This window comes from Dipodomys ordii, unplaced genomic scaffold (genome assembly GCF_000151885.1).
Source record: "Dipodomys ordii isolate 6190 unplaced genomic scaffold, Dord_2.0 Scaffold23, whole genome shotgun sequence".
In the NCBI taxonomy this organism is placed as follows: domain Eukaryota; kingdom Metazoa; phylum Chordata; class Mammalia; order Rodentia; family Heteromyidae; genus Dipodomys; species Dipodomys ordii.
The window spans coordinates 9,845,869-9,858,216 of NW_012267239.1; the positions used below are offsets into that span (position 1 = coordinate 9,845,869).

The 12,348-nt window shown below is 45.6% G+C and overlaps 1 protein-coding gene across 1 annotated transcript in view; it reads right to left on the reverse strand.

The window, feature by feature from the left end:
* The window catches only part of Fbxw8 (F-box and WD repeat domain containing 8), an 84,212-nt gene that overhangs the window by 35,254 nt on the left and 36,610 nt on the right, over positions 1 to 12,348 (reverse strand). Inside the window, exon 5 of the mRNA XM_013014218.1 lies at positions 6,809 to 6,966. Coding sequence (XP_012869672.1) covers positions 6,809 to 6,966 — 158 coding nt within the window. The remainder of the gene's footprint in view (positions 1 to 6,808; positions 6,967 to 12,348) is intronic.

Sequence of the window (12,348 nt, forward strand, 5' to 3'; positions counted from 1 at the left end):
CATGTGCCTATCAAATTAAGCAGGAGCCAGAAGTTGTGCAACAAGGGAAACAAGCATTACAACAAAAATTTCAAGAATGCCTAACGTTCACTAAGGAGTGCCTGTTCATTCATTAACCACACATGAGCATTCTGAACTCTAGGCTGGAGACCTGAAAGTGCAATTTTATAAAATCTGAGAGGACATGAGCTTTGCTCTCTGTAGGTGGCAGTTCAGAATCAGTACAAATGGGGTTGAGAAGGAGGTCAGGAGGACAAGCTGAGGGAAGCCAGGGCTCTCCTGGACTGAAGGAGGTTGGAGGACAACTGAGGGGATGCTCACTTGCCTGGGGCTCAGCTGCTGCCCATGGAGAGCCCACACGGGCTTGAGGACCAATGTTGGCAAAGCAGAATCCTTCATGGGAAGGAGAGGGTTCTAGCTACTCAGGAGGCTGAGACCTCAGAATCACAGTCCAGAGCTAGCCTGGGTAGACAAATGAAAGAGACTGTCCTCTAATGAACTAGCAAAAAGCCAGAACTAGGGGCATGGTCCAAGTAGAAAAGCATCAGCCATGAGCAGAAAAAGCTGATTGAGAGTGTGAACCAGCATGCCTCAATTTCGGCTGGCTGGCAGGCCAGCATGCACATGTGTACACACACGTGTGCACCCACATGCATACACAATCAAGTTTAGGCAGAAAATTTTCACTGATGTTCTGAAACAAATGGAAAAGTAATATTCTGTGTTAGTTAACGAAGTTTTCATGATGAAAATTAACTTCTACATTTGCAATGAGCTGCATAATGCATGAGTTTTATCTGTGCATTAAATAGCCATTAACTTTTCAAGAGATTTTTAAAAGAAAAATGTATTTACATACATACTTGCCTATATATGCATATATAACACATATATACATATGTATACACACATGGATATACCCACACACTTGCCATTTGCCATTCTATATTCTTTTTTTTTTTTTTTTGCCAGTCCTGGGGCTTGAACACATTCTACATTCTTGTGAAGATTCAAACTTCATTTGATATCAGTGTCCGTCTGACTAATGACTTATTTCAACAGGAGTTCACAGTCTCCTGTTAATCTTATCTTTGAGGGGAATGTGTGAGGCTGTCCCACAGACGCTCCATCCGGTGTCCCCTCTGCCCCTTCTGCTTAGTTTTGCCAGGTTCGGTCATTGTGACAATCTACTTGAGGATGGTCACCTCAAATCAAAGGAGGGAAGACTGATTTGGGCTCATGGTTTTGGTGTCAGTCTGCATTTACTTGGCTGTGGGAGGTGGTAAATATGATGGAGTAGAGCTGTTCACATCCCAGTTGCCATGAAGAACAGGGCAAGCAATGGACTGAGACCAAGATACACTCCTCCAAACACACCCCACAACCCACTTCTTCCAGCAAGACTCCATCTCCTTTGGCACATGCCTTTGTGTGACAGTGTCTACTCTATGTCTTCAAGCTCAGTAACCTCGCTTCTATATTGTCAAATTGTTTGCGTGTACATCTATGTTTGCATTTCGGAAATTATAGTTTTCTTTGTCCTTTCTCTTTCATTATGCTTATATTCTCTATACCACACACACCCCTTTTTTTGTCAGTTGTGGGGCTTGAACTCAAAGCCTGAGTGCTGTCCCTGAGCTTTTCTTTTTGGTCAAGGTTCTACCACTTCGAGCCACAGCTCCATTTCTGGTTTTTGAGTGGTTAACTGAAGATAAGAGTTTCACAGGGACTTTTCTGCCTGGGCTGGCTTTGAACTGTGATCCTCTGATGTCACACTCCCAAATAGATGGGATTACAGGCATGAGCCACTGGTGCCTAGCTTATACCTTTTTTGTTTATCCAGGCTCTTCTTCCAAAGAAGGCTGCACTCAGCATTTTCATCACTGAATATCCATGCTTGTTTGCAGCCTGCCAGACATTCTTGCTTTCAATTCCATGTCTTCAGGAACTTCTTACACATCCAAACCAGCTCAGGACTCTGAATTTATTTTTTTCACTTTTTTTGTGAAGATCTTTAAAATGTAAGCACTCCTATTATTCAGCAAATTGTTTAAATGTACTTTCTCTTTCAAAAGGAATATTTCTGTTTTTTAAGGTTTTTGTCAGAAAGTTTGGTTTGTCTGAGAAGACCTCTGGATCTGAGGGAGGCAAAGGTACCAGGTTAGATGTGACACTGAGATGTTAAAAGTGACCAGAAAAGAAAGGCTGTGAAAAACAGTTAAGTTCTCCACAACCCCCAGCCATCTGTCCTTAGCAGTTCCCAGCAACAATCGACTTCAAAACTTCAACTACGGTCAAAGAGGGAATAGATAAACCAACAATATGACACACAGGCAAACTATGACAAAGTGAAATTCCAGTAAACACAACATTATCAAGGAAACTTTAGTCCACAGAGCTAGCTAGCCTTCCTGTTCTCCGTGAGCAGCAACCGGGTGGGACTCCCTCCCCTACTGCTGCACTCATGGGAGCTGGGACAGGCTCAGCTTGGACAATGGAGCGGGTGCGGGGACAAGCACAGCAGTGGATAAGCCACCCTGGCTTGCATGACGGCACCACAGAAAGAAGACTTGCTGGCTGCTCCATCGAGACTCACATAATGTACACCGGGCCTCATCGCTCCCCTCCCATTTAGGCCAGCAAATAAGAACTTCCCAACATCTAAGAAGTGTGTAATCACATTCCTCACCAAAGAGTGAGTTTTTATGAGACAAAGTGGGCAGGGGCAGGTTTCCAGTGTGTTGCCACCCCAATGCTGTGGGCTCAAGGCCAGAGGCAGGCAGGCACGGAGCAGATGGAGGCCTGGCAAGGTCTCTGCTGTCCCTGCATTAGCAGCATCTGCTCATTACTCAGAACCTTCGCCTGCTTTAGCTAATGCTCCAGGAAAAGCATTTTGATTTGATTCATTTCAGTGTGGCAACGTGCAACACAATTAGTGGTCAAATCAAACTGGAGGATAGCCAGAGCTGACAATCGGAAACAAGGCAGAAGAAATATGAGGGCAGTGGGTTGGAATTCAAAAAATCACAACTGTGGATCACTTTGCCAAGTCTCAACACCCCAGGTGCAGGTACAATGCTCCTGCAGGGCAGCAAGGCAGAGAGGGACAGAGGATGACTTGCTTTCTCCCAGGGTGACCGTATCACCCTGGATTACATGCCTTCCATGGAGACCGTGGTAGAGATGTCTGAGGGTCTTGATGGCTACAGAGCTTCAAGTTGGCACCACCAGAGGGCTAGAGTTCATTAACTCATTTTATTATCTTACTCTTCTCTTCTACGGGCACAGTCACAAGTCGAACATAGCAGACCCCACAAGGTAAATTTCTCTTTTGTCATGGTTTCACCTAAAAAGTGCCAGAACATAGCTCTTGGTAAAGAAGCAATGAAAATATGTGCATAGGTTATTTGAAAAGGTCTGGCCCAGAAGTAGCCATTTGTGAATATGTTGGTACAAATATTGTAGTGGCAATCTGTTAAACTGAAGTGAGAGCAAAGGCAGGGCCACCTGAGGTCTAGGAAAGGGAACGAGAGTCGCTGGTTTCCACAGAAACAATAACAACTTAGACCAGGCTGGCAAATCAAGACTGACATGATAGAGGCACAAGAAGACACAAGGACCCTTTCAAGAGAAATAGCCCTAACACCAAAACAGATTCCAGACAAAGCCAAGGTTTTGCGGGACACTACATGCTTGCAACCACTGTAGTGTTTAGTGCCTTCCCAAACAGGACACAAAGTAACATAAGGAGAGCCAGTGTGATGTGGATGTGTTCTCCTAGAAAAGTGAACTGCAACACGCCCAAACACAGACCCATATACAAGAACTTCCTATGACAAGCTTGTAAAGGCGGTATAGCACCTTTGAGCAGTGAGGTAATGATGGATTGGATTTTCTTCTACAAAAAGTGACACTCTCAGATAAATATTGCCAACTAATCCAGGATGAATTCTTTAACTCCTAACTATGTTACTCAGAATTACAAAATGGCAAAATACTACTTACGGATTTAAAAATTAAAATCGCATGTGTATAAAAACTTATCTCCTAGAAAAAGAAATCTTAAAACATCTATTGAGCTGGGCGCTGGTAGCTCACGCCTGTAATCCTAGCTAGTCAGGAGGCTGAGATCTGAGGATTGAGGTTCAAAGCCAGCCCAGGCAGGAAAGACCCTGAGACTCCTATCTCCAATAAACCATTAGAAAACCGGAAGTGGTGGTGTAGCTCAAGTGGTGGAGTGCTCACTCTGAGCTGAAGAGCTGAGGGACAGCGCTCAGGCCCAGAGTTCAAGCCCTATGACCGACCAAAAAAAAAAAAAAATCTATTGAAGGACAGATGATTTAAAAAAAAAATCTAAAATACTGATGACTAGGGCTATTCCTCTGCCCTTTCAATCAGAAAAGCTAACAAACCCCAAGAAAAATGGGTGAGCACAGGCACAGTTTGCAGACAAATAGAAACAATTTAAATCATGAGAAAACAATTCTTATACACTGCTAAATCAAGAAAAGTAAAAGCCAGATTCTGGCGGAAGGGGGTTACTGGAAAGCAAATGAAGGGGTGACATTGTCCAAAAAAGAAATATACTCATGTCCAGCACTGGTGGCTCATCCTGTAATCATAACTACTCAGGAGGCTGAGATCTGAGGATCACGGTTCAAAGCCTATCTGGGGAGAAAAGTCTGTGAGACTCTTATTTCCAATTAACTACCAGAAAATTGGAAGTAGAGCTGTGATTCTACTTGTGCCTTGAGCAAAAAAAAATCTCAGGGACAGTGCTGAGGCTGAGTTCAAGCCCCATGACTGACAAAAAATAAAGGAAATAATTGAAATAGCTCGCTATCCTATTGTTGCTCCTGATCCACTACATTGGAAAGTTTGAACCTCTAAAAGCTCTATTTTCCTACTTGCCCCAAAGTTGTTCACATGCAAATGTGTGTGCACGTATGCGTGCGTGCACACGCGTGCACGCACACACACACATGCGCACATACGAGCATCCTCTCAGGCTGTACTGCAAACTCAGACATGAAAGAGGGTACAAATACATCAGGTACATGTGCAAGGGTCTGAAAGGGTCATGGCTATTAAAGAAATAGCCCTGGAACTATAGCCCAGGCTGGGGAGTCAGCCAGGTTTCTGGATTCAAAGACGTCAACCTCAGACAGATGACCTAGATAGCTGCACTGGACCTCTGGCTCACCACTGGCAGAAGATTGTACATGTATGCATTCTTAAGTTGCATAGCAAGTGGAGGCCACTAACCAATTTTAAAGCTGAACGATTCTAACTTAAAAGTAACACAACTTTCACACATTTTGAAACTCAAATAATTTGGAAAGGAAAAAATCACTTAGGCTGTTCTTACACTGCTGATTCAGGATCTCCATTACCACAAATGAAATATTAGTAATTCTACAACAGAAGCACCTTAGCTAAATTTCTATAGGCTAAAAACCCAATCCATCAATGGTGTCTACAAACATCAAATCAAAATCTTATTCTTACTGCTGAAATTAAGTACTGTAGCTCAGTGGTGGAAAGCCTGCCTAGCTGCATAAGGCCCTGGGTTTGATCTGAGCACAAGAAAGAAAATTTAGATGTCTGCCCTAATTTGCATTTTAAATGGTATCCTAGTAATTCCTCACAAGCTACTATCCAGTCCCTCTGTGGCAGCTGTTACACTGAATGTGAATGACAGCTCTGTTGCCAGGACATGAACAGCACCATCTTGAAATATATTGCACTCCAACTTCAGCTAAGTGGGAAGTAAGTATTTAGGAGGACAAACTTTACACCATTGTGAGGCTAGGTACACAAGGAGTAGGCCACAGAACACTGCGGCTATTACGATGAGTATTTCTAGCAGCTACAAACTGTCAAGTGTTCATCACTTCCATAAAACTAACTTTATACTACTCTTTGGTTGCTGGGGTTTGAATTCTGGGATTCCTGCTTGCAAGGCAGACCTTCTCGTACTTGGGCCATACTTCCAGCCCATTTTGCCTTGCTTATTTTTGAGATAGGGTCTCATGTTTTGTCAGAGCCAATCCGGATCATTATCTTCCTGATTTACTTCCTTCTGTAGCTATGATGACAGGTGTGAACCACTTCTCCCAGATTTTTCTGTTGAGATGGGATTGGCCTAACACTATGACCTAATCTCAGTCTCCTGGGATGACAGGAGTATACAACATGACCAGCTACGGTTAAGATGTGGTCTTACGAACTTTCTTCCCTGGGCTGGGTGTTGAGTCATAATCCTGATCTCCACCTTGTGAGTACTTAGGATTACAGGTGTGAGCCACTGGCACTGTCTAAACCCACAGTTACTCACACAGAGAATTGTGTCAGTGCCACAAAAAACACGCTGCCATCACTGCCTTGGTTGGCAAACACTCCTAGCTTCTAGTCCGGCCCAGTCCATAGGTTTTGTCCATTTCCTTATCACTATTCCTTTTGGACTGAACAGAGGCTTAATCAAACCAGGCCAAGTATATTTCATATTTTATACCAAACAAGTTATTTGCTTAGGATAGTTTGGCCAGTCTCACCATGCTTGGCACTAATACCCAGCCCAATGGTTCCAGTAGGATTTAAACACCAGTTGTGATGGGTGCCATGTTCCAATGCCTACTAATATACTGAGGGTACGGGCCAACTTCTTCCTATAAAGGCAGTGTGAGTGTGAGTGAACGTGTGTGTGCCCATGTGGATGTATGCAGGGATTAGAGGGTGAGCCAGCCGCAGCTGCTTCATTTCTGTGCTGCTTTTTTCCTTAATGGGGAGGAGGGTTATGGTTTCTTACCATCCTCATAAGCCGCCACAGCCAGCGAGCTGTTTATCCTCACAAAAGAGACATATGGCTGCATTCCAGGCTCATCCTCTTCATATTCGGATTCCAGGAAAGGGGCCACATAGTCCCAGGTGCGTGTGTCCCACACCCGTACATCTCCAGATGTATACCTGGAAAAGAACACACTTGATTCTAGAAAGGGCTTGAAGAGAACAGGAGAGAAGAGGGCAATCCGGTCAGCGAGGAGCCCCTCCTCCTGTACAGCTACTTGGATCAGGACACCAACACAGAACTGTCACCGCATAACAGAAGGCAAGGAACTCGACTCACGGACTCAGTGCAAAAGTGGCAACTTAAGAGAAAACTGCAGGAAACTGGGCTTAATTGCTTCCCCTTTTCACCATTACAACCAACCCACTATGTTCTTCTCCACTAACAGAAATGGGGATTGGCAACATTCTCTCTCTTAGTCACTCATTCTGTCTCTGCTCTCCCCCTACTCACAGACACACAGGAGATGCTACTGAGAGGCTGCAACTAATGGTTCAACCTGCATCAGGCCTCTCTCTAAGTCCCTAAAGACTGATTTGCTGAAACAGCTGAAGCTTTCCTGCAGCAGCGGGCAGTGCTGCCGCCTCTCCTGCAGGAGTGCATTCTCACTCTTCCTGCTGCTTTTCAGTGGTTCTAGGCAGGGCCCAGCCTTGCTCAAACACAAAGACTCAACCATGGAGGGATTTAGGCCATGTGTGGGCCTGACTCCCCATCTACATAGGCAATGGTAGGGTAAGAATGGAGTGGCTGCACCGCAACAGCCTCACAGAGGGCCTGGTAAGGACTGCACAGTACAGAGATGCAGGTGACTCCAGGGAGCTCACACACTTCCTGAGACCCCAGCATGGCAACTTCGGCATTAACTACAGAACTGCATAAGACAACCTGCAGGATCGACGTCAGCAATGAAGTCTGTTATGTGACATATGTATGAGGCAGTTACAGAGGTCCAGTCTCAGGTGATACCATTCTAGGAGGCCTTTACTTACTACATGCAGCAGCATTTCCCCAAATGACCAGCCTACAGTAGGTGTGTGCATTACACAAGCAGTTACCCGGTCACGCCAGCTCCCTCCATTGTGGAGCTCAGCTCCGTGCCTGTAGGACAGAGCCCACAGAGGCCATGTGGTGGGAAGAACTGAGCAGGAGATGCGATTACAAACACTGAACTATTGGCCCTCAGTCTGACCCCTGACCACCTGCAAATAAAACTGCGTCCTTAAGCCTAAGTGGTACATAAGCAAGGGTGGACACTGCCATGTCCAGAGCAGGGCCCCAGGCTCCCAGCTCTCCCAGGAACCTACAGAAGAACGAAGCCCAGGCTCATCTGGACTGTGAAAATGGCTCAATCTGTTTTCCACAGAGGTCACTGTCAGCTGCAGTGGAATGAGTCTGAATTCCTAGGCTATGTGTGACTGCATTCTTAAGGTAAGTTCTAAGTGAAAGAAACTGGCCAATTCAGAAAAGATGAAATGGATGAAGTACAGAGAAAGATTAAGTGAGAGAAAGAAAAACAGAGGCAATGTAACAGACAGGAGAACAAGGAGCCGTGACTCTGAGAGGGAAAAGTGTGCAGCCAAGAACTGCAGTCATCCAGGCCCTGGCTGCTGTTCTTACTGTTTACTACAGAGGGTCTTTGTGCTTGAGGCTACTGGGGAAGGAGTGGGGTACATAGGACAGGGTCTCAGTGGCTCTGGCTCTAGCTCCCAGACAGCCAGTAAAGCAACAACAACAAAACACAAAACAGGGGAGGGAGGAATGCCTCAACTATGGAAGCAGAAAGATGGGAGCTATGAATGACAACTTATTGGGTGTGGAGGAGAGGAAGGGGAGGAAGGGACTCAGAGAACACCACTGTGCTTTTCTCTCACTCACACAGGGTCTCCCCAATAAATGCATGTTCTTCTCCATGAGCTGCCGCAGCTCCTGCCTCACCAGCCTCTCCCCCAATGCCTGTTTTCCTCAATGGCATTGCCAGCCCTGGTCATGGGTACAAAAGCAGCACCTCCAACACCTCCAACAGTCAGTACCCACCAGCAGCACCATCTCTATGTTCTCATTCACCCAGATGCCACCCTGCTGGTGGCTCACTTGGTAAGTCCTTCCCACGTTCAGTCAGCCTTGCACATGCCCTTCCAGAATTCCTTCCACAGACACTTTCCCCCTCACCCCTACTACAGCAGTTGCTTGTCAGTAAGCCTTTGGACCCCAGCTTTGTGGCTTTCTAGGCAGCAGCGTGCGTTCAAAGCACGGCCACAATCAGTACATGAGCTGAACAAGAACTGAAGAAGAGAGAAACCTCTTCCTGGTAAGCCACAATGTGGCCTGGGCAGGTGACACCATGAAGTTACGAATGGACCCCATCTCCTCACCAGCCCCCTATCTTCATGTTTGACAAAGTTGCTGTACTTCAGGTCAGAGACTTTGGCTGAGTTTTTGTTGAAAGAATGGGAACTGTGCTTCTCCTAAGCTCAATTACTGGAGTGACTGCCAACTGAAAATAATTTTCCACCAGTGCTTTCTTTCATTAACTCGTAGCTTTCCAATAGGCAAGCTACTTCCTTGGCTTAACAAGAAGAAATGCTGCACAGCTAGAACCACCCCTCACCTTTCTCTGTGTGTGTGTGTGTGTGCGCGCACACACACACATGCGCGTGCCACGGTTCCATTCTGCTCCATTCCAGGTGCTTCCAGGTGCCAGCTCTTCCTAACCACCTGGGATATACTAAGAAGGCTGAGAGAGGTTAAGTGACTGACCCAGATCACAATATTTTAGTGGCCTCAGTGGGGATAAAAATGTGCCCTGGGTTTTTCTCAATCTGCTGCTTCACCAACAAGCCACTCTGCCCCTTGGATGGCAATATTTAAACAAATACTGCTTTTAAGGACCACCTCCATTTAAGTGCTGTACAGGAATTTATCATTTTCAGTACTATGACTCGGCTTGCAGATTCCAGCCCATGACCTTACCCATCAATTCCACCACTATGTTTCAACACCAGAAAAGGCCAACACCAGAAGCTCGTTCTGCTGACGAGCACGTGGGCAGAGCCAAGGGGGGCCTCCCACACCACCCCTCCAGTACTGAGTGAGGACACACAACACAGTGAAATTTCACCCTCTGCAGGACCATCTCGGGACACCCCCAATTCTACTCTGATCCGGTACTCACAGCAACCTCGAGCCATGAACGGCAAGGAGTTTCTTTTGGGTATTAAGTCCAAAAAACTTGGTAGTAGTTGCTCAGTCCCTTGTGTTGAAAGGATTCTAAAGCTGTAATCCACCCAGCTCATCGGAGAAATACATGCTGTGTGGTTGATTATCTCTGAGCAAGGCTGGTTTAGGAACAAGGGCAGCCTCTCTACTCCACAGGGCATTCCTCCTGCCAGCCACCATCCCTCCCAAACTCAGTGGGACGATCACTTCCAGGAGAGCCCTGGTCTGCTGCTGATCCAGGGCCCCTCCCTATTCGCCCCCACCTCGACATCTCCCACCGTGCTCTGTAATGACCTTACTGCCCTACAACCACCTCATGAGCAAGGCAGGACCCCTGCTGCATGGTGCCAGAATGGAATTTACTAAGTTCAGCACCAAGGTTGAAGTGGGTACAAGGCTTGCTTGAGTACTGCGCAGAGGCCTGGAGACATATGGTATTTGGGTGCCAAGAAATATTTATGCTCTTAGCATGCACAAGTCCTAAGAACTGAACATTTGGGCTGAGGGTGTGGCTCATGCAGCAGAGTGACTGCCAAACAAGGTGAAGACACTGAGTTTAAACCCTGTATTACCAAAAGAAAGAAAAAAAAAACTGGCAGAACTATGCACTTGTCTTCTTCAGCAATAGCAAGCTTACAAATCGATAAAGCAAGAGTATTTACTATTACCATGAAACATGACTGCGTTGTATGATGCAATTAACAAAATGAACTCAAGCCCACAGTGCCATGGTTCTGTGGAAATGCACCAGAGCAAACATCAAGCCGGGCTTAAGACGCATCAATTGAAAAATAATGAACCTCTTAATGGACCTTACGAGATACATGCACTATGCACTGAAAACTGTTTTCCATACATCTTGGTTAATCACAATCAATAGAGTCAGAGTCAGTGATGATTATGCAGAGTTATTGTAGCCATGGCCCCTCCCGCTATTCCTTAGAGGAGCAGAGATGGGTAAATGCAGTCATGAGTTCACCAGTATTTATTAAGGACATTCTCAAGCCCCTTCATTAAAGATATAATAAATGCAATGCTCTCCTCAAGTTACTTATCAATAGCTTACCTCAGACTTATTTACTAGAAAAGCATGTATCCCTCACAATAGAAAATAAATAAGTAAATTCACAAGTATTTTAAAAGAAGAGGTCCCTAACGGGTAATGATCAGGTTCCTTATGGGAAACAGCCCAGTGTGGTAATAAGCAACAGCACACAATCTATACACAGCAAGGTCGAAAGGAAAACTGTCAAGAGAGGACATTTTCTGAAAAGGAGAAAGCATGTCAGGAGTTAAGTATAAGCATCAGTGACATTTATCTAGCACAATTTCATCCCTGATCTGCATTCACAGAGCCTCTGTTACCTCAGAGCTCTGGGGTTGTGCAGAGAAATGATCTGTTACCCATTCACATGAAACTAGCAGAATATCAGGCATACTGTCCCTGAGAACATTGGGTCCTGAGGGAAAAACACATACTACTTCAGATCAAAGCCTCTACTCATATTGTGGCATGGTCCATGATCAATATAAAGGTACATTTCCAATTAGAGAAAGTAAATACCTAAGAGCAAAGTATCTTAAGTTCCAGGAGAGGACTGCGTTTAAACTGGTGTTCTGAAAAGACGAAAGTACGATAAGACAAAATAAAGCAAAAGATACTCAAAGTTCACTCACAGAAACCAGAGCGTCCAGATTTTGCTTGATGCCTACAGGTAACTGAACTCCCTCTAACTGAGGTCTAGGCTGTACAGACACACAGAGCTATGGAAAAACGCACATTTGGGTCACGCCTAGAAGCTGAAATAGCCAGTGATCAGGAAGCGGTCAACATACATGCTGTGTCACATTCCCCCCAGCAGTGGGAAACAGGCAGAATTTGGACTACTGAATAAAAGTTCATCATGGAGAAGGCAATTGGGACTTTTTAAATCCAAAGGGGGAAATGGTCCTTTATTGTGATAGAAAAATGTTTCCTATACAGACAAGAGCTCTTAAGTAGTGGCGAGGAGCAGGGTTACTGCCGACCACCACCACAGTGCTGGCCATCCATATAAGCTTTGCTGTGCTGACAGCTTACTTTGGCAGAGCTGGCATGAGCTTCCAGGAGCCCAGGCACCACTCTCTCCCTCAGTGTCTCCTTCAGTCTTACAGCACACTCTACCTGGGCACACCTCAGGTCGTGCACTCTTCATCTGTTTTCAACTCTTCAAGAATTTGACAGGGTAATGGGGAATGGCCCGAGCATCACGAAGCACAGGGCTGTGGTCATACTTGCTGCTACT